The sequence below is a fragment of the Mixophyes fleayi genome, chromosome 8, assembly GCF_038048845.1.
Source record: "Mixophyes fleayi isolate aMixFle1 chromosome 8, aMixFle1.hap1, whole genome shotgun sequence".
NCBI lineage: Eukaryota > Metazoa > Chordata > Amphibia > Anura > Limnodynastidae > Mixophyes > Mixophyes fleayi.
The window spans coordinates 107,929,133-107,953,376 of NC_134409.1; the positions used below are offsets into that span (position 1 = coordinate 107,929,133).

Sequence of the window (24,244 nt, forward strand, 5' to 3'; positions counted from 1 at the left end):
GCATTAGGTTTGATTGCGCAGGTGTATCCAGTTTATTTATTATTTGTTTACATTTTATCCGTATCTGGTAACGCTAGCAGCAGTCACCATGTTTAGTTATAAGGAAAATTGAAAGTTTCAGTTTGAACATCTTCTGAAAATGTATGATGATAAGGATGATTTTAATTATTTTGAAGACAATTTAGAAGGCATGATGCTAAGGTTAGAGAGGAAACTGATTAAGGAGAGCAAAATGTGGTGGGAAATAGTCACTTTGGAGAAATATTTGGCAGACCATATAATTCCAAGAGGTTTAAAATTACTTAAAGTACCTTCTTTTAATTCAGATTCTAAGGAATTCATTGATAATTGGCATATAATTTTAAACAACTGTTCCTTTTCTTTGATGGAATTAATTGTCAGTGGAAGGAAGAAGGAATTGGCATTGGTAAATGAAGAGATAGACATATTGAAATCACTTATTTCCCCGTTTTCAGATTTGGAAGATTTTAAAGAATTGGAGGAAATTATTGTTGAAAACTAGGGAAACAGAAGAAAGAAATTATGGAAAGGAAATTTAGAAAATTAAAAAGAGATAAAGAGGATGCTCAAGTAGTTAACCATATATGTGTTACTCCCAAGACACGTGCAGGAGTTTATAAAAGAGAAAAAACTCCAATAGAGAACAATTATGTTAGGCGACAATACGCTACACCACATTGGAGGGTTAATGAGAAATAAAAGGGAGAATCATATCATCAGGAATTGATGAGGGATAAAGATAGGGGGAATAGGAGACATTTGGTTACATACGATAAATATACCCTACCAAGGTATGATCATAAGGTAGAAAGAAATGAATGGAGAACTGTGGGAAGTACACGTTCTAGGTACCAAAATAGAAAAGTTAATCATATTACCAATAGGAGAAGTCTCTCCTCCAGGAGATTTCATATCACAAATAACAATAGATATGAGGCCCTTAATGAGCAGGAATTTTTGTTTAGGAAAATCGGATTGATTCACAGGAAGAACAACTATAGAATCAAGAGTGAAAAAGGGGAGGTACCAAACGAAATAGGAAGGAGGACCGATCGGATAAAAAGAAGAGATCAAATATAAAGAGATCCGAACCTTTGATTAATAATAATAATAAAAAAATTACCATTTAAGTTCTCATCTCCTTACTGAGGAGGAAAATAATGTGCTAAAGAAAGGACTCAAATTTTCACGCTGTAACAAAACGGACTCTTTCAATATATTCATTGATCTTCAGTAGTTTGGTAGAAAACTGTCTTTAAATTATTTTTTTCAAAAAGGTGAGAGATAAGATGTTGGAAATAAAGGAGCGGGTAGCTTCAAAAAGAAATCAACTTTTTTTCCAACTTTTTGGAAAGGACCTATAAACATTTGAAAGGTTAGTTAACAACGATCTGCAGAATCTTTAACCTAGAAGACATCCTAGGGGTTTAAACATGAATGAGAAGCAAAGGGAAGCATTGAAAGGTCTTCATTTAAATAACAAAATAGTAGTCAAACCGGCAGATAAGGGAGGAAGTATGGTTGTGCAGAATAAAATCAAATATCACAAAGAAATTTTAAGACAACTTAGTGATACAGACACGAACAAATTATTAAAGGGGAATCCATCAGAAAGTATTGTTAAAATGTTACATTCATTTTTGGAAAAATATCTCAAGTTTTAGATCGTTATCTTCAATCATTTATGACTTCTATTAGATCATATCTAAAAGTTACGATAGACATTTTGAAAATATTGGACACCATCACATGGCAGAATTTGTACACGTTGGTTACTGCTGATGTTGGCTCATTATATGCTATCATTAGCCATGAGAAAGGGATGGAGGCGGTGAAATATTTTTTGAGCCTCTCCAAAATGAGTAATGATGAGCAAGATTTTGTGATGGAAGGTATAGAGTTCATCCTTAGGAATAATTTTTTTTGGTATTCGGATAATTTTTATCTACAATTACAGGGCACTGCAATGGGAACCAGATTCGCCCCCAGTTATGCCAATATGTTTATGGGATGGTGGGAAGAGAATTTTATCTCGAGTGATAACACCGTGGTGGCGAATCTAGTTTCCTGGCATCGTTTTATCGACAATATCTTTTCATTTGGAAGGGGGATGATGCTTCCTTATGTAGTTTCTGTCAGAAATTAAATGAGAACTCCTTTAATATCAAGTTAACATTTGACATAAGTAAAGATGAAGTCCATTTTTTAGATTTGAACATTTATATTGAGGATGGTAGACTGTTCACAAAAATTACAATAAACCTACAGATTCCAATTCTTTTATCCCCAAGAACAGTAACCATTATGTAAAGTGGCTTGAGAATATCCCCGTGGGTCAATTTCAAAGAATTAGTTGCAATTGCACAGAGGTAGGAATATTTCAAATACAAGCGCAAACTTTAAAGGATAACTTTGTGGAAAAAGGGTATCAGGAGGAAGTATTAGACGAGGTGATCAATAAAGTACAGAATATGAAGAAGGAAGATCTACTTATCCCCAAAAGGTAAAATTTTGGTAACAATGATTTAAGATCAAATTTGCCATTTATAACTCAATATAATACACAGTATAAAGATATAAAGAGAATTATTAATCACCATTGGTCTCTTCTGAAGAGTGATGTGGATTTACAAGATATTATCCCAGAGAAACCACGTTTCATATATAGAAGAGCACCTACTTTCATGGATACGTTAGTTAAAAGTGTGACCACCAAACCGTATAGAGATCTAGTTAAAACCAAAGGGTTTTTCAGATGTGAGTCATGCGGAGCATGCAGAAATACTGCGTGTTGTTCCGCAAAAATTACAGAGGTTAAATCGAATTCTAATGGCCAGATATATAAAGTGGAAGACCATATAACATGTAATACCAAAAATTGTGTGTATTTGGTTGAATGTGTTTGTGGTAAACAGTATATAGGTAGGACTGGAAGAAAACTCAAAGATAGATGGAATGAACACATAAGAAATATTAAGAGAGGTTATAACCAGCACACATTGTCAGCTCATTTTAAAGACACACATGAATGTGATGTCAGCTATATTAAAAAAATTTGCGGTCTAAAGAAAGTTTGGGGGGATTGGAGGAAGAAAGAGTCAAAAAGGGATCTAGCCAAGGTAGAAATGAAAATGATTTACTCTATGGACACTTTGGTTCTGAAAGGTTTAAATGCAGACTTTGAAATAAAGGGGTTCCTGGAGTAAATAATGATTGTAGATAAATGCGCTAGGTCCGGATTCCTCTTTTTTATGCTCCTATTTTTCTTCCGTTTTCCACCCCATTAGGGGGAGATTTTATATATTAGACACAAGTAAATTATGTTACATGTTCCTAATTATTGTTTATATGTTGGCATTCCCCATATATGAAAGTATTCCTGGGAGGATCTTTCATAGGGCGATAGGGGCTGGTTCGTTTAGTATCATCACTAGTAGGAGAGTTATTCAGGGTAATTCTCCCCTAAGAACCCTTTCAAATTTCATCTTATTTTTAGCCAGTTTGGGATTTATAGGAGATCATTTGTTTTTTATATGGACTATAAGATCTTATAGTATGGGTCTTGTTTATTCACCCTTAGACAGCATTGAATTGCATTGTACTTTATTTTTTGTAATATGTCATTTATTGTTTATATATTATGTCATTTGTACATGCTTAGGACTTTATGTATCCTTAAGGAATATGCGTGACCCATTTATATTTTACATTTTCCAGTTCATTTAGGATATTTTTCAGATGTCACAACCACTCCAAAGGGACCATTATGTTTTTCTTACTAGACTTCATTCATGTAAGAGTGAAAGTTTTAGTACATCATATTGGTATGTCTTTGTAAGCCAATGATTGGTTGTTATAATTGCATCTAGCTATGTTCATGTGTTCACCTACCATGCTTTGATAAAAATTTGATAATCAAAACGCGTCGGCAAGGAGGAGGTGACGTCAGACGCGCACAGTGAGAATTTTTCTCTTATCTTCTCTGGTTCTGTGGGACCTGTTGATATTAAACCGGCGGCTCTGGGGTTTCTCCGGGAATTTCAATCTATCTATATGCCCGTTATTATCAGCTTGAGGGTAAGAGTCCATCCTCACTGAACTCTTTGGATTTGCATATGTTTTTGAGATCACGCGTTTTATTTAGTTTTGTATTTTTACCATAATAAAGATTTTACACTATAAGAGATTCTTTCTTTCATATTTAAGTCACTTCTGGATGAAGTGGAAAATCAGATTTGGGAAGAAATTGTCATATGGTCATTGGATATTAAATGCGCAATATTCATCTGCTGATTGTAAGTGCATATCCAAGAGGGATCAAGGAGTGTATCACGTGGTGATTACATATATCATTATTCCATGCACGGGTTTCAGTGGGTTTTGAGCGACATTGAATACATTGAATCATACATGTTGCACTTTGATATCTTCCTGATCGTTTTTTTTCATGTACAATCTTGGTGAGTGGATCCACTACTAGTTAACAACAGGAGACAAGTTGAACAAACACTTGAACTTGGGATTGAACATCTATAGAATTTGGACTGTTGATCACCAAAAAGTGGTCCACGTAAGAGCCAAGGTCTCTGTTCTCTGTACATAAACATCTCGTGAGCATCTCTGATACTTAATAAAGCTTGAAATAAAGCAAGGTATGTAATCCTCAATAGGTATATTTCCAGGTGCAGAGTGAATTCTAATGAGAGTCTTATAAAGCTGTGCAGCATGTGAGTTTCCTGCTTCTTCTACCACCACTGTTTTATTTGTACTTGTCCCCATATCCTGCCTTAGTTCAGTCTTGTACTGCATTCACAGCCTCAGGAAGAGAAGAAATGTGCAGAGGGCCTCAATATTGAACTTGATATAGTCACTGCTCATTTTGTTTGCTCATTTCTGTGAATGGCTTCTTCTGATGCAAACTGAGGACCTGATTCATGTCCTAAAGAAAGCTGGATATAAATTTGCAACTTGTGCATAGTTGTGCCATATCCAAAGCTAAGTGTATCTCAAGATATGTGTTTGAATCTGGGTAGAAATACGCCCTGCCTAAACAGTGCTTGCTGTATGTAGACACATAGAACAGACTGCAGGGTACGCACATGCATAAGTACAATTAAAGTTCACGTCAGAACACCTAAAACATTTATTTGACCACAATTTTAAATAACTTTTACATAACTTCTGTTAACAATATAATCATTTATATAAAAAGAGGTTTGCAATTTTTAGATCAGTTACATTAATAACAATTGTTTTAATGTCTACTGTCCATACAATGTGTTTTTATAATCTTAGTTGCATACAGTTGTTCTGTGGTAGCTATTGGAATCATATGTGTACTGTTTAATTCAAGGACTATGACTATACTCTGTCTCTTTTATTTTCTTTGTTTACATTTTGAATCAGTGGATGCTACATAGAAATATAACAACATAGAAATACAATAATGCATGCAGTGATTGTGTCACCATTACTTTACATGTTCCGCACTCACGAGGAACCTGTTGCCTTGTATTTGCTGTTCATGTTTTGACATGCCGATGGAAATGACAGTTTTGGTTAAATGATATGCTGTGTATTATTAGAAACAGTTTGTGCCCTGGCATGGGCGGCTTGTGTCATGATGGGATGTGTACGTTCAGTTGATGATAGCAAGAATCCAAATTTCTTTGCACATCAAGATATATGATATAAAATTAGATAAAATGTGACAGGCTGCAAAGTCTACACAATTATGCATCATTAACAAGATTTTATTTACAGATGGAGCAGTACTGTTGCAAGATCATTTGCAAGGCTCAATTATAACAATGCAACAAAGGCTGCTCCAACTGTTATGATATTTTTTTCCTTGAATATGATCATTCTGTAGTTATGTTTATGGTAGACATGTTATTTAAATCTTCTTCTTGCTGCTTAAATTAATAGTACCCCAGAGGTCTGTCTGAGGTGCATAGTTCACAAGTTTCTCATTAGTAATATGAAGCAAGCGTGTTAATATTAACATTTTACATAATTTGCCCATTGATGGCACTATTGCAGTGGAGACTCAAGGTGCTATTTCTAAGCAATTCATATTTATTATTATTTGTAAGCAGCGTAAGAAACACATACATTTCATTCATTCATTCATATCTTTACCCCAGTTATTGGCCATGTATTTCTTCATATGTTGACCAACCACCCCCTTAATTTAATGCTACCTTTGAATATCAATTTTATTCTTATTTTTTTCTATTACTTTGGCTATAATATGAGCTCGATTCTTCGATAGACACAAAGTTTCAGATTTTTATTATATTTTATTTAACAATATATAATATTTAATATTTATCTATGATAGAATATCTACAATTTTAAGGTTACATAGTAATTCTATAAATATTATTCTATAATTCTATAAATATAATTATATATGATATATATATATATATATATATATATATATATATATATATATATAGATAGATAGATATATGATAAAATATGACTACATTCTATAATATTATAGAATAATATGACATGTTATAATGTTATTAATAATAACAATTATTATATAATAAAGACTTTCGCTTAAATTAATAATTATGAAAATGTAGAAAGTTCCAGCATACAGATAACCTTGGTGGAGTTCCCTTTCAATCCTATCACAAATCCTTCCATCTATCCATATAATAAATAAAACATGTTTTAAAGGAGGACCTGTCACTTCTGAGAATATTTTGTTTTTACATATTGCCTTTTCTCACTACATTAGAAATAAAAGGACATTTTTGGATGCTCCCTCCACCCGTGAGGCAGGAGAGCTGGGATGTAGGAATGAGACATGTTATTTAATTCTTCTTCTTGCTGCTCAAATTAATAGTACCCCAGGGGTCTGTCTGAGGTGCATAGTTCACAAGTTTCTCATTAGTAAGCGTGTTAATATTAACATTTTCATGATAATTTGCCCATTGAAGGCACTATTGCAGTGGAGACTCAAGATGCTATTTCTAAGCATTTCTTATTTATTATTATTTGTAAGAAGCGTAAGAAACACATACATTTCATTCATTCAATCATTCATTCATTCATTCATGTCTTTACCCCAGTTATTGGCCATGTATGTGTACTTTTCTTCATATGTTGACCAACCACCCCCTTAATTTAATGCTACCTTTGAATATCAATTTTATTCTTATTTTTTTCTATTACTTTGTCTATAATATGAGCTCGATTCTTCGATAGACACAAAGTTTCAGATTTTTATTATATTTTATTTAACAATATATAATATTTAATATTTATCTATGATAGAATATCTACAATTTTAAGGTTACATAGTAATTCTATAATTCTATAAAGATTATTCTATAATTCTATAAATATAATTATATATGATAAAATATGACTACATTCTATAATATTATAGAATAATATGACATGTTATAATGTTATTAATAATAACAATTATTATATAATAAAGACTTTCGCTTAAATTAATAATTATGAAAATGTAGAAAGTTCCAGCATACAGATAACCTTGGTGGAGTTCCCTTTCAATCCTATCACAAATCCTTCCATCTATCCATATAATAAATAAAACATGTTTTAAAGGAGGACCTGTCACTTCTGAGAATATTTTGTTTTTACATATTGCCTTTTCTCACTACATTAGAAATAAAAGGACATTTTTGGATGCTCCCTCCACCCGTGAGGCAGGAGAGCTGGGATGTAGGAATGAGACCACCTGAGACAGATCAGTATGTGGTCCGACTGTGACGTTGGGCCAGGGGATTTTCATATAACGTGCCCTGTTATTCTGTGCTCTCTCCTGGGCAGGGGGAGCATAGAAAGATGCAGGCTTTTTTTTTTTTAAACATATAAATATTGCACTATGTAGGAAACAATTTAACGCAAAAGTGACAGGTTCTCTTTAAACATTTATTTATCTATTTTTATGTATTTTATCTGTCATTCAATCCCACAGTTCTTGTTCAAAATTGTACATTTAGCTGATCTTTCCATAATTTGCATGATGCCAAATGCTATTGCATACTTTCACCAACCCTGCAAAGGAAGATCAATGCTTTTATTTTCAACATTTATCCCCAGAATTTACCATAATCTACATTATAATTTGCATCTGTCTGTTGCTTGATGGCATACAACAGGAGCCTTTCTATAACTGAAGCCATTTAAATATCACTGCTAAAAAATAGCATTACCTCACATACACCAACATTTTTATATATATTTTTATTTTCATTTAAGAAATTGTGGACGTAGATGTGCAAATTGGTTTGTATATCTCCCTTTTGGCCAACTATGCCTCCAGAACTGAAGGTTATTAGTACATATATACAGTTATTTTAATAGAAGCCAGAGACTGATTCCTATTGTGTTTTCTATGTGCCTCAGTGCTCATAGGCTTCTTGTACCCCAGCACTATAAGATCCCTTGGAAGGCTATTGTTCTGTAAAGTCTTTACCATGGGGGCTTTTTAGTTGATCTTAGCTCATCTTACCCTAACATTAATGGATACTGAATGAAATTAACTTATCTTAAAGTTTTAGCTCCTGGGGTTAAATGTGTCAAGCTGAGAGTTTTTCGGTGGGTTTGAAAATTGGAGATGTTGCCTATAGCAACCAATCAGATTCTAGCTGTCATTTTGTAGAATGTACTAAATAAATGATAGCTGGAATCTGATTGGTTTTTCAAACCCGCCGGAAAAAACTCTCAGCTTGATACATTTACCCCCTGGTTTCCTCTTAGATGTCAATATAAAATAAAATGTCAGTTGTCCTTTTACATCCATAACATTGAATATTAGGTACAGTATATCTAAGCGCCCGCCACTAGAGGGCGCACTGGACTGCACATTTCTTATTAGCCCTCATTATCTCTGCATAGTCAAGATTAACATTGGCTCCATTTGGACCCAGAAAATCCACTGGACAGAAACAGTTATATGTGCATCCTGTATGCTTTGTACCCTGTCTCTGCCACAAGGCTCCATAGAACAATCTTAGTAGAGTATGAAAGGACGATAAGAATCAGAAAGCATTTAAATTATGTTTATTTAAAAATAGTATAATCCAATATTGTATAAACCAATATTTGTCTTTTCCAGGTATGAAGAAGAAGTGACAAGAAGTGTAAGGTAATTTATCATTTTGCTTTTTATAGATATGTTTCTTTCACCCACGTCCTGCTTACAAATTATTTATACACACATGCACTAAAATCATATACACAGGTGTATATCTGATTTCATGTTGATGCAATATGTCTTTATCACTGTTCACGCTAATGTAATGTCTTTCTGCTATGCCTGATTACCAGTGTATGAGGCTTCACGAATAACATGGATCAAATAGCATAGATAGCAATTGGTTGGCTGCAATGGGTTACTGTTACTTTCTGCACATTTAAGAAACACACAGTGTTAGGGCATCCTAATGTCTTCCATTCTGGGCAAGATGAATGTGGGGGCTATTATGCACAGAACACACAATGGGTCTGATTTATGTTTGGAAGCAACTTGCATATAAGTTGCATTTACAAAAGAGCATGGGACTTGAGTGTAGTTTCGAATATATTCCAATCAAAGACTATGCCTTGTCAGTCATCACTATTAGTCGGCATTTACACCTGTCCTGTAGCTGGTGCAAATGCTACAGTTGAAACCAAGCGTACTTACGAGAAATCCAGGACATGGATATGCCGCTTCTGCGTTGCATCCCCCTTGGTACACCCTTACCATAACGACCTACATTAATCCCCCCCCCCATTCCACATCTCGAGTGGTAGGCAGCCGTGTCATTTGCATTCAGACATGACTTGTATGCAAATGCGTTCATTGAAGTATGGTCTGTTTCCGTGCATGAGCAGAGTTATTTCACGCAAAACACGGCACACAAACAGTCTTACGTCCGAATATGTATCAGGCCCAATGTGCACGGCACTATACAAACACTCAAAAAAATAGTCATGGGAATGCAGCCATCTGTTGTTTAACTGAACTGAAATGGAGATGAACAAGGAAACATGGAAGTGTTATTTGGCTACATGTGTGGTTGTGCCTGGTGCAAACATGGTCATGTTTCTAGTTGGTCTAGAGCAGAAAGCAAACTTCTTTTTCTTATTGTCAAGCTGTGTGTAATTTACTCAGCCATACATACTTTTATGATGTATATAAACCTTCTCATCTTACATGCTCAAGGGAGAATTTAAGAGCATAATATTCACGCTAAGGCAAGGGTTACATAATGAGAATGGTGAGTATAAGTTATATAAGTTACCAGTGATATATTGTTAAATACCAGCAGCCGTAATTGGTTGAACATATGCATAAAATAGGTGCAAGCAGAGGTGTGTACCTGGCCCAAAGTGGGTGCAGTCAGGTGTAATGATATAGTGCTGTCTGTAAATGGCTCCATAGGGGGAATTCAATTGGCCGCATTACCTCCGAAAGTAACGCGGCCTGCGCACTATTACCGATATTGCGATAATAGTGTGCGTAATTACCATTAATACAGTAATTTCAATTGAATTCCCCCCCCCCCCCCCGTATGTCTGCTGCCTTGGTACATTATACTCATTTGATCTAATTATCCTAAAACAATATGGTTTTTAATTATGGATGGATAGATAGATAGATCATGGAGGGGAGGTGAAGTGCGAGGATGGAAGGGACGGGGCATAAAGAATCATGTAATTTTGACCCCGCCCCGAGAAGCATGGACATGGGGGGCAGCAAAATTATGAGATTCTCAAATCACATCATGGAGGTTCCCATCCTGCCCACTTCACTAGGAAGTAGGCATAATGTGGGAGAATTGCATGATCTTCCGGGAGACCTACCTAGAATTTGTGAGCCTCCCGGACATTTCGGGAGAGTGGGCAAGTATGAGATAGAAAGATAGATAGATAGATCTTTCTGCAAGTGGAAGGGCATCAGCATAAACTGCCATATAATTCTATTACATCTATATTATGCAAAATATTCAATGTACCGTATATACTCGTGTATAAGCCGAGTTTTTCAGCATACTTTTGTATGCTGAAAAAGGGCACCCGGCTTATACACGGGTGAACTTACCTGGTGTCCGCGGTCCCTCGGCTGTCAACTTCTGCATATGCGTTCCAACAACAGGAAGTTCGGCATTTGGAACGCAAACTTGCGTTCCAAATGCCGAACTTCCTGTTGTTGGAACGCATATGCGTTCCACTGCCGGGTAAGTGAAAAAAAAACAACTTTAATTTACAGTGCAATTACATAATAAACAAACAATACAGCCACCATGTTCATACATTTATATCCCTACCCCTTATATACCCCTTTATTTAGGTTAGGTTGTACCCAATGATTTTATCATCATTTATTAATGTTCCTTGTCATCTAGCTAAAAATGATTTCATAGATTGAACCTATCATTTTTATTTAGGTTTTTAAATTAGCGCTCTTTTCCACCCTAGGCTTATACTCGAGTCAATAAGTTTTCCCAGTTTTATGTAGTAAAATTAGGTGCCTCGGCTTATATTCGGGTCGACTTATACTCGAGTATATACGGTAGTTTGTTATTAGTTTTAATTTGAAATAAAATGTATCCGTTTAAAAATGTGCCAGACATTTGGTTTATTGAAAACTTGAATCTTTTGTTGTGTTTATTATCATTATATAATGCTGTTCTTTTATATATTTGCCTTCTGTGATGCCCTTATACACATGTGCCTTCTGTGATGCTCTTATACACGTGCCTTCTGTGATGCCCTTATACATACGTGCCTTCTGTGATGCCCTTATACACATGTGCCTTCTGTGATGCCCTTATACATACGTGCCTTCTGTGATGCCCTTATACATACGTGCCTTCTGTGATGCCCTTATACATACGTGCCTTCTGTGATGCCCTTATACATACGTGCCTTCTGTGATGCCCTTATACACATGTGCCTTCTGTGATGCCCTTATACATACGTGCCTTCTGTGATGCCCTTATACACATGTGCCTTCTGTGATGCCCTTATACATACGTGCCTTCTGTGATGCCCTTATACATACGTGCCTTCTGTGATGCCCTTATACATACGTGCCTTCTGTGATGCCCTTATACATACGTGCCTTCTGTGATGCCCTTATACATACGTGCCTTCTGTGATGCCCTTATACATATGTGCCTTCTGTGATGCCCTTATACATACGTGCCTTCTGTGATGCCCTTATACATACGTGCCTTCTGTGATGCCCTTATACACACGTGCCTCCTGTGATGCCCTTATACACATGTGCCTTCTGTGATGTCATTATACATATGTGCCGTCTATGATGCCCTTATACATACATATATATATATATATATATATATATATATATATATATATATATATATATATATCCCAATATCCCAAAAGGCACATATGTAAAATAGTATCACAGACGGCACATAGGATACAGGAGCCAGTCTTGGAGCCAGCAGTATATTTTCGGAAGCAAGGAGTATGTGGATCTATTGTCATCAATAGAAATGACACTCAGAAACTTAGCATCAGCAGTGATATGTTAGGCGTATCGGCTACCTGACGCCTAGGATCTGTCCAGCCCTGTTCTTTGACATATGTGCCTTTGTTGCATCCTATACATGTATTTTCAGTACTGTTATATTACAACTGTGCTATCTATAGCATATTTTATTACATGTACGAATTATACGAGGAAGAGCAAATATTCGCCAAGGGCCACTGCACCAACATCATGTTCCTAGAAACAGAACTGTGCTCAGTTACGTGTGCTCGTCAACAGTGATGTTCTTTTACATGCTATTGGGCTGATTAAATAATGTGTCTCTAAAGCATACCTTGTGCTGAAATACAGGGGTGCGAAGTGCTAGTTCCTGTTTTTTCTGCTACAGTGAATGAAGGAGTTTTAGGGAATTAACAGTGTGTTCCTTTATTAAATAATGGATTTGTATTAAGGTCAGTAATAAGGCAATACATTGCTATCTGTGACACGTTGTTGCATGCTTGCATTGCTGTGATATGCTTGGGCAGGATAGTTGGTGACAGGTCATTTTTCAGCAATATAATCACAGATGAATAAAAGCCGTGCTCATTTACAGGCCTTTAGAACATAGTTTCATAGTTTTTTGGTGATTTGTACCTGGACACCAAAATGAAACCCATTCCGGTTATCATGGTACCAATCTAATATATGAAATTTAGTGCTGCCCAAACTTGTGCTGATTAAATAACACACAACTGTAACTAACGAGATAAGCGACGTTTGGAACGCATGGACTATGTAAATTGACAGCAGATGCCAAAGTACTTGTGTACATCTCACCCGTTTCTATTAGTCCAATTATGGCTTAATGTCCTGTGTCATTATGTGGATGCAAATGGTGAAATATTGTCAATGGCTTGCTTTTATAATGACATCTGTGTGTGAGAAAGAAATGAAAAGTTGTTGAACTGTTACGTTATTAATATAAATCTTTTAACTGTATTCTGTCTGGCTGAAGAATTAATTACACTATGATATAAAGCAGGAAAAAAATATATTTGAGCAAATGTTATGTCTGGCAGAAATAAAGTAGTCATTAAAGGGATCTTGTCTGCGGTTTCATTCCATGGCAGTAATAGCTGCTGTACTGTCAAGTTATTTGGGAATTGGCTTGTGAAAGGTCCCCAAAACTGATTGTAATCAGTAAATTAGCATAATCAGCACATTACCATTTATATGTATCTGAAACAATGGCACTTTGAGATTTCTGCGGACCTCTGCTTCTATTTTCACTGGCAATCTCTTGCACATTACTGTGATTCTCAATTCTTCAGCCACCTAAATGATATTGTATGCTTAACTGGGCAAAACTACTGTGCCTGAAAAAATATAATGCCAATTTATCAGGCGTTTACACAATACAGTCTTGTTTCTGCCAGTGAATAACTTTAGCAAAACTGAATATATTTTTGTGGATTCAGACTTCTGATCACTTTGTGTGACAGGTTTAGAAAGGATCATTATAATGTTATTGTAAGTTGTACCCAAGGGAAACCATGTGGTAGCCTTTGTGGATTGAGCCCTAGCTTAGCCTCAGTCATTGCCTCCTGACACCAACATATAATTTTTTTAAATCAGGACTATTTGGAGGTGAATGGGGATTAAAGTCAAGAGCCCAAACTTTAATTGGAAGCATTAGCTTGTTAAAGTGTCCTGGTGCAAATTCTGACACAGTTCCTGCTTACCCATCGTAAGGGAATAAAAGTTGCACTGCACAACTATTCTCTTTTCAGAATGACTATCCCGTTAGTAGTGACCAACATAGAGATAGGTCAGATGGCACTGTAGCAAAGGAAAGCATGCAGAGGCATTAATGGTCATACCCATGTGATTTAATTCACCAATCTTTACAGAGTGGCGATGCCTTGGTTAGAAAAGCTGATTCTATAACACCGGAGGTAGTCATTTTTGCTAATGGCTGAATTCCGACAGGAATTACGACTGTAGTAATTACGACATGCAGCAAATATCGACTTGATGAAAGAATGACGGGTGAGAATCCAGGCAAGACAACATCCCAACACTGACATTGACGTCAATTCAAAGGGCAACAGTTACATTGGTGCTATTAAGGGGACACTGCCAGGACCCGGCGGCTGTATGTTTTTTAGGAAGAGTTGGACATTATCCAGCCGCAAGGTCCTCGCATTGCCCCCTTAATAGCACCAATGTAACTGTCGCCCTTTGAATTGACGTCAATGTCAGTATTCAGTCATTCGCAAGCTCATACCCCACCCTATAACACAGTATATGATACCCTGTACCAACCCATATTGCTGGGGTGCTCAACTCTAGTCCTAGGACTACCAACAGGTCATGTTTTCAGGATTTCCACCTTCAGAAACAGGTGGGATAATTACTGACCCATAGATGAACTCACCTGTGCATGATTAAGGAAATCCTGAAAACATGAAATGGTGATAGTTCTTGAGGACTTTATTTTAGCACCTCTGTCATATTGGGTGGCTAATTTTCTGATACACCTGACACAAACCAGCCTGTGTTGTTACTATTCAAATTAGGAAACAAAAATTATATTGTATGTCCCCTTACTAACCAGTGGAAATAAACACTATCTATTGCACTTCACTGTTGATCACCACTGAGTACACATTGCACAGGATGTAGTTTACTAAATAGTGATGGCCAAACAATGTAAAGTATAATAACACTTTCTAACCTGTAAAACACTGTCCAGGAAACAATGTACCTCTGGCGTTGACCGAACTGTATCTGTCAAAGTATATAGTCCTTCTCCCTGGTTGACTCCAAACCCAAGACAAGCCTATATAGCTCACTCTTAAGGCTGCTTCTGAAACCCCTGCTTTGGCTCCAGAGCTGTGCCAGCCACCAAAAAACTGAACTAATTAATTAAAGAAGAATTTGTTAAAAGTTATCTGTCACAGCCAGTACTCACCTGAGCCTGCATGACATATATGTGACAAGGGGTTGATCACTACAAGAATACCTGGTCTGTCAAAACGTTATTAAGGACCCCTCAAAATTACATGTTGAACTCTCTATTATTCCAAAACTGCCACCACCAACATTTATTTTCAAAGCTCTGATTTTAAGGAAGTCTCCCCTTAAGTACTCAATACCACTAAAACTTTTCTCAAGTTCTGATTTGCCTCTGGTGTGTGTAGCCTTAACTTTGACTTTACTAACAAATGGACATGTTTGGAAAAAAAAAACTAATACAATAGGCTCTCACACCTCTGTGAAATGAAACAAAAGTAAAGTGTTATATTAAATTGCAAACACAACTAATATAAAGTCAGTTGGACATTTTCCAGTAGATGTTAAGGTGCCAATCTTTGTCTATTTTGTTCTTTAATAGTATTGTTTAAAAGAAAACCCTTCCCTATAAAAATAAATGTTGCTGCTAAAGTAGCATCAAAAGAATAGAGGCCACAGATATGAAACAGGTGTCATTTACCACCCTTTGGCCACTACATATGAACAGATGTTCGTAATTAAAAATGTAATGAGTTTATTATGTATCATCACAAAATAGGTATTACATTACATTTTCTGAAATGATCAAGCATTTGGTGATCCAGTTAATGAAAACATTTTCTACAAAATGTGGAATTGTTTCTGAATTTTCAGATGAAACAATTTTTTGTACGCCTCATTTAAAGTAGATCACAATCATTCATATAAATTTCCGCCTCTCCAAAACAAAGGGCTGTTTGTCTTAGCTTAGTATTTATGTACCCACTGAGATTTTGATGCACAATCATCTGGGCACAACAATGCACAAGTTTATTTTGTGTAAGCTATGAATTTTTCATAGCTTGCACAAGGGTGAAATTGTGACTCAATCACTATAATTGTACTATGCTACAGTGCAGACAGTGATACCATCCCTCCCCCTCCCCCTCTCCCTCCCCCTCTACCTCCCCCCAAATAAAATTAAAAGTAAGAACAATCATAATATATCTATTTTATATTTATTTGAATTAATCCGTACTTTGAAGCTGAAAAGCTATGAATTGTCCTCTTGCCAGATCCACCTCCCCATGCCTATGGTCTCCACCTCTCACCTTGCTGCCATCAGTTCCTTCGTTCCTGTAACTAAGTTCAGATCCTTACTCTCCACTTTCTCTTCTCCTCAACCTGCCCCCTCCACCCAGTTTCCTACACTGCCGCTCTCTATTCCTTAGTGCTTACTCACCTCTTTAGCCTTTCCACCATTGTCTTACCGCCTCCTGCAAACATATTCTTATCTCCCTACCCTCTCTTGAGCCTTCCTCTTTCTCCAACTACCACCTCCAATTATCTGCTCCCCTTTGCTTCCAAAATTCTTGAACGACTTTATTTCAGTCATTTTACCCACTTTCTCTCCTCTCACTCTGTTGTTGGTCCTTTTTAGTCTGGCTTCCACGTTCTTCACTCTACCAAAACTGCTCTCACAAAAGTGACCAATGACCAACAAGTTGCCATGTCTCCCTTCTTATTCTCCTTGACCTCTCTGATGCTTTTGACATGCTCTTCTTCTTAACATCCTTCAATCTCTTGACCTGCTTGACACTGTCCTCTCCTGGTTTGCCTTCAAACTAACATTTGATCCTTTAGTGTATCTTCTTCTGGCTTATGATCCCCCCTCTTCCTCTCTCTATCAGTGTCCCCGATATTTCCTCTCCCATGTGTCCAACTGTCACTCTGCCATCTCCAATTGCATGACCCAACACTTCCTCAAACTTAACATATTCAAACCTGAGCTCGGTATCTTTCCCTGTGCTAATGTCACTGCCCCTTCCCATAGCTCCCTCACAGGAAATAACATCACTCTTTCTTGTTTCCCATGCCCATTGCCTTGGTGTAATCCTTGACTCCACCCTCAGCTTCACGCCTCACATCTAGTCCCTCTTGCAGTCTTGTCGTCTTCTTCTACATAATATTGCAAAATACTCCCATTCCTCACTCAGGAAGTAACTAAAACCCTGGTCCACGCCTGACTACTGTAACCTTTTCCTTATTGGTCTTCCCCTAAGCCAGCTTCCCTCTCTACAATATATCCTGAATACTGCAGCTAGACTAATTTTCCTCTCCTACTGCTTCACCTCTGCTGACCCACTGTGTAAATCCCTTCACTGGCTCCCCATTCCTTCCAGAATTCAGTTCAAGCTGCACACCAGTACAAATCCCTAACTCGCTTGCCCTCCATAAGTCTTTTGACCTTTTCACAAGATACACCATTGCTCGACCACTGCACTCCACCTCTGATCTTAAACTCGCTCCCCTCTTATAACCCCTTCTCACTCCGGTCTCCAAGTCTTCTCCCATGCTGCACCCCCTTTTGGGAACTCCTTGCCTCTCCCTGCCAGACTCTCCCCCAACCTGCAATCCTTCAAACTCTCACTCAAAATCTACCTCTTCATGCTTGTCTACCCTACGCCTCCTAGGCCCTCACACCTACTCCCTCTACTTCTTCTGACTTTCACATCCACTTGTGTCCTTTTGCTTCATCTGTCTCTCATTACCCTTTAGTTGCATATGGCCCAGCTCTGGGCATACGCCAAGGGATTTTGAGTGCGATATGCACAAAATCGTCAGACACATGCCTTGATGAATAAGGCCCGAAAGTGTAAAGTTCTTCCCATTAATAGTGTATGATGAGGAATCCAGGACCGGCAGCTCTAACCTGGGGCAAAATTCAAGTCTTTTTGAACAGAATGCGGAGGCAAGGGAGGGGTGGGTTTCTCTTCCTAGAAACTTTCAACATTTTTATATAGAGCCCACGAAATTCTAGTTATGACTCCTGTCAGGGCCAGAACATTAATAGTCACAGTGAACGTCACAAGTCACAAATAGCATCCACAGATGTTTTCCCCTAGAAGAGTCTAAGTAGAATCTGTGCCGATGGACTGTTAACTCCCTTTATATCTAAAAGATATTTTTCAAAGTGATGCAAACTATTTGAAATAGAACTTTACATTGCAGTCATTTTGTTCGCTCTAAGTGTTTGCGATAATACTTATTCTATTTTATATTCCGTTTGTTATTGGTTGAATTTAGAGGTAACCTTTAGAATAAGGGCTGCAAACATAAGATATCTCCCATACGCTATTATTTGATAAGTAAAACTCACTTTATAAGGCTATAGTATGTGACAATTGTTGATGCTATGTTCTATACACTGTGGTGCCCTTATTCTCCAGTAGGTGTGATTCCTGAATTAATCTGCCAATCATTGAAACTTGAGTTACAAATTAATTGGATCACCCAATTCTCTTGAGTAGTGCGTGTTAATAAGATCTTACCATTTTTTTTAAGGCATCATGTTATCTTGGTAAGGAACATTATTGTGCAGCCAGTGTGATTCATGGACAGCTGCACTCCGTTATTACTACTAGCATGTTTCTTTGTTTATGTTCTCGCTTTCTGCCATAATAATAGTTTTAGTGGTCAGTGCTGACATGCTGTAACCTTCCCAAGGTCGCACAGAGTAACATATTTCCGTGGCTGTTAGCATCTGTGATATAGGAACCTCATACATTTTTAAATATGCATTTCCTTACGGCAAAGTAATTATAAACAAGCTGGAGGAAGAAATGTGAATGTTTCTAATATTATATTTCCAAATATATTTATATCTTTCAAATGTCACAGTTAATGTTATTGCAATTTTAAAACCCAATGTCGACCAGTGCACATCAAAATAATAGAGAAATAAAATTGATATTTGGATATTGAATCTGCAGATTTGTGTTACGAATATTTTTAATGATGCTTTCAAGGATTGTACATGATTTGAGCCATGATCGGCATCTTGTTCTTTCAATAGGCTTAATGTCAATGCCTTAGAATTGATTGTCATGCTTGACGTGCTTAGAGAACAGGTGAGAATAGAAATCACGACTGTTCTTGACTCAACATTGTGGTGAAGTAAATCAGAAAGAATTGTTTATTTAATGCTCTAAAGCAGAGCTTCAAATAGGGTTTCCAATACATTGAAATAGGCTCAACTCTCAGATTAAATTGTTACAGATTTCATCTTTGCTTCAGAAACTCCAGTATATTTTATAAAATTGAGTGTGAATCAAATCATGCAGTGGATTTGACCCTTTTGCGGAAGTGCAAAGTTTTGTGGATGCAATGTTTGAGATCTGTAACCCACGTACAGCACCATGTAATAAAAATAAATCATTAAAAGCCAGGCAGAGCAGTGACCTTTTTTTCCTAAATCCTCAACCGACTCCTGCGCTAGACATCCTAGGCTGGGTTCCACTATAATGGGGAGACGAGGGTACCTGTTTTAAAAATGTTTTTTTGTCTTTTATTACACTATAAACAAACTGCACTTTATTATAAAGATTATTGTCATTCAATGTAAACTGCAATTCCCACTGTGACCTCAGATATTTATATAAAATAAACAGCAAACTATTTGGTTAGCCCTGGTGAAGTAAGTAAGTCTTATCAATGGTTTGGTGTGTTGTACAAGGGCTACAAGATGGCAGCACAATCATCCAGTGTTACCAGACAGTTTGAGATATGCTATATCTGAATATTGACATAAACATTTTTTTTTGTAGAAATGTTTTTAAATAGGACCGTTTTAGTCCCAAAATTTCAAATGCCTTAAAATATTTTTGATTTCGTCTTCAGTTTGTGGTATCAGAATATGTATGATTTTGGGGTACAGCGGGTATTATGTTAGCATTGTCATTTTTTTGATAGGTGCAATTTTCTATGCATATTTTGCACATCAGGATTATTGTATTAAAGTGGTGTGCTCTCCTGGAATGTCCAGGAAACTCCCAAATTCTGGGTAGGTCTCCCCCGGACTCCCAGGAAAGCAGGCAATTCTCCGGCACCCTGCCCACTTTCTATTGAAGTTGGGAGCCTCCATGACGCGATTTCTAGTGAATCGTGTCATTTTCACCCTGTCCTCATGGCTAAAATTGCGAGCTTCACCATGCCTTACCCTCTCCCGTCCTCATACTTTACCTTCCCTCTGGGAACTCTCGGAGGAAAAGAGTAAAACATTGGTAAGTACAGTATGTATTACTAGAGCTACACATATGTGGTACTGATGTTCTAAGGAGAGTCCAGCTGGATGCACTGTGCTTTTGATGTTCTCAGGGACAGAAGGACATAATTGTTTTTTCAGGTTTAGTACACCAAACAGCATAGATTAGGGCCATCTTTTCCATTGGGCAAGATGGGCAGCTGCCCGGGGGCCCCACGGGCAAGGGGGCCCCATAGGCACGGCTCTTAATGAAAATAAATAAACCTGCAAAAGAAAAAAACCTGCAAAAAAACCTACAAGGGTCAGAGTACATCTATCTATCTCTATCTCTATCTCTATATATCTATATCTGTATCTGTATACATCTCTATATCTATATCTAGGGGCCCCGGTGCACTGCTTTGCCCGGGGGCCCATAATGTTGTTAAGATGGCCCTGGCATAGATCCCTTGTATTTGTATATCATCATCTCAGAAACTCCTACCAGCCAGTAGTCCCAATATTTATGTTCACCGGAAATGGAATGGTCGCAAAAGTGCTAATCGTCTTGAATGGAACATATGTCTTTAAAATTTTTTAGACAAACATATGTTGCCTTATATTACAGAAAAAAACAAATTACTTGTATATACTGTAAAATAGCAATTTTGTCCTAATGAAGAGTTCTGTATATACAGACATGAAAGAAAATATGTAAAAGGAATATATATTACATAATGGACAAGTGACTGTCCGGTACTCTTTTCAAATAAAACAGATGATTACATTGGTACAATTTAACAATATAGCAAAAATTACATTTATTTATTCAATAAAAATCAACAGAAATGCAAACATTGAAGCGAGCAGTAGGGACGTGGAGGACAGACCCCATTGTAACTGTAACTTTCTATCACAGCTACTGTCAGGTCTGGCACAATTTGCTGACCTGCACCACTGGCCATTGTTGCTGCAGAGTAAATTGCCTGTACTCACTGGAATACATTTACAGTTGTACTTCTTTCTCGCTGATTTCTTGTGTATCACTATTTTGTATGACCATACATACAATTTTGCATAATATGTTGGTCTCCTCCCCTGCTGCTATTGATGCAGAATGCCATGACACACAGTAATTAGTCGTTGTCAATTTTACGCCATCATTGACATATGAAATGAACAGACTGTTGTGGTGTCTTGTAAACAATCATAACTTCCACCTTTATTTGAACTGTCATTTTCTCAATTTCTCTCAATATGTCTTAAACATCCCCAACTGCTGCTTTGTCTAAATTAGATGATGTTTTTATATTATCTATATTTGAGTCTGGGGAGCAGGCCAGTAAGCCGTAGCAAAATTGTGATTAATGTATTTTGGATCAGAAGGAACTGTGGTATGGAGGAGATGTAGTAAGACTAGGTTTTGTCTTCCATATAGTTTTCACAGGATTTCCAACTGTTGCTGTACTTTGGTGTGATACCCCTCATTTACCCCGTCATTTACAGTCCATTCACCAGGTTTAACAGACAAATGGACCCTGTTACAAAGGTTAAAAACAGCTATGTTAGATGCGAAAGTGTGATACATTATAAAATATTTGAATTATAATAATTCCAGTGTGGGTTTATCAAACCATGAAGGGTACATTTTGTGATATCAGTGGCTCATTTTTGCCCAAATGCGTCTGCTTGTAACGGGAAGGACAATGATTTCCAGGCCAAGGTGGTGGCGTCTGCAGAGGTTTAAAACGTACCTTCTGATGTGTGAGCTACGCTCAGGGCTGGATTAAGGGAATGGAGGCCCCTGGGCTAAGGGCCCCCCCTCCCCGGAGAGAAGTGATCAGAGCACCCCCCCCCCCCCCTGTGAGCCGAGCCACCCCCAAGGCACTTACCTCCTTCTCCTGGCATTGCGGTGCTTCTCCGGTGCGCTGTTCGCTGCTTACTGAGGAGATCTCGTGAGAGTGAGACTCACGAGATCTCCTCAGTAAGGAGACTAGAGCGTGCCGGGAAGGACTGCAGTGAAAGTGCTCAGCAGCATTGATCGGGCTATTGGATACCAGTTAAAAACATTGAATATAATTCAAGGATTACCTTAACAATAGACTTATGTACACTATATGGACAAAAGTATTTGGACGCTTGTCCATTACACCAACAGGGACTGTAATGACATTGTATTCAAATACATATACTTTAAAATGGAGTTGGTCCCCATTTTGCAATGATAACAGCTTCCACTCTTCTTGGAAGGCTTTCCAGAAGATGTTGGATTGCTTCTGTGGGAATTTGTGCCCATTCACTCTGAAGAGCATTTTTGAGGTCAGGCACTGATGTTGGATGAGAAGGCCTGGCTCACAATCTCCATTCCAGTTCATCCCAGAAGTGTTCGATGGGGTTGAGGTCAGGACTCTGTGCGGGCCCGTCAAGTTCTTCCACAACAAACTCATTAAACCATGTCTTTGTAGTCCTTGCTTTTTGCACTGGGGCACAGTCATGTTGAAATAGAAAAGGGCCTTCCTTAAACTGTTGCCACAAAGTTGGAAGCATTGTCCAAACTGACTTGGTATGCTGAAGCATTAAGATTGCCCTTCACTAAAGATAAGGGGCCTAGCCCAAACCCTGAAATATAGCCCCATACCATCATCCCTCCTGCACCAAAATTCACAGTTGGCATAATGCAGTAAGGCAGTTAATGTTCTCCCGGCATCCGCCAAATCCAGACGTGCTCATCTGACTGCCAAACAGAGAAGCGTTATTCATCTCTCCACAGAACATGTTTCCACCACTCCATCCAACGCTTAGCATTTGTCTTGGTGATGTGAGGCTTGCATGCAGATGCTCGGCCATGGAAACCCATTCCATTAAGCTCCCACCGCACAGTTTTTGTGCTCACATTAATGCCAGTGGAGGTTCGGAACTCTTCAGCTATGGAATCAGCAGAGCATTGACGACTTTTACGCACCATGCGCCTTAGCAGTCATTGACCCCCCTCTATGATTTTACATGGTCTTCCGCTTCGTGGCTGAGTTATTGTTGTTCCTAAATGATCCATTTTCTAATAATATCACTTACAGTTGACCGTGGATGAAATTTTACAAAAAGTCTTATTGCAAATGTAGCATCCTATCATAGTATCACACTTAAAGTCACTAAACTCTTCAGAATGACCCATTTTGAATCACAAATGTTTGCAAATGGAGATAGCATGGCTAGGTGCTTGATTTTATACACCTCTGGCAATGGGCCTGATTGAAACATCTCAATTCAATAATTAACAGTTGTGGCCAAATACTTTGGGCCATAGAGTCTATTATGACAAAAATAAAAGTCATATTGTTATCCTTGTATATCAAGAACATATTAATAATGTATGATATGCAGATATTCAATGATGTGTTAATCGTACTCACAAAGGTGCTCATGTAGAGTTCATCATCATCACCAGCTATTTATATAGCAGCACTAATTCTGCAGCGCTATACAGAGAACTCATGTCAGTTCCTGCCCCATTGGAGCTTACAGTATAAATTCCCTGAATATAAGAATTTACAGAGAAAAAAACATGTGTTTTTTTCACTTTTGTTGCCTTGAAAAAGCTGAGTCTAGTGAAACGCGCGTCGGCTTCATACGTGCCGTCTCTCCATCGATCTAAATTATTTTCTATATTATGGGTGTTTAAGGGATTTAGCAGTATAAGGGAAAGATTTTAAAACAGATTG

The 24,244-nt window shown here is 37.5% G+C and overlaps 1 protein-coding gene across 7 annotated transcripts in view; it reads left to right on the top strand.

The window, feature by feature from the left end:
- The window catches only part of IQSEC1 (IQ motif and Sec7 domain ArfGEF 1), a 492,717-nt gene that overhangs the window by 86,988 nt on the left and 381,485 nt on the right, over positions 1–24,244 (top strand). For all 7 annotated transcript variants that reach the window (XM_075183135.1, XM_075183134.1, XM_075183122.1 and 4 more), the window contains exon 2: positions 9,134–9,163. In XM_075183135.1, coding sequence (XP_075039236.1) covers positions 9,134–9,163 — 30 coding nt within the window. The remainder of the gene's footprint in view (positions 1–9,133; positions 9,164–24,244) is intronic.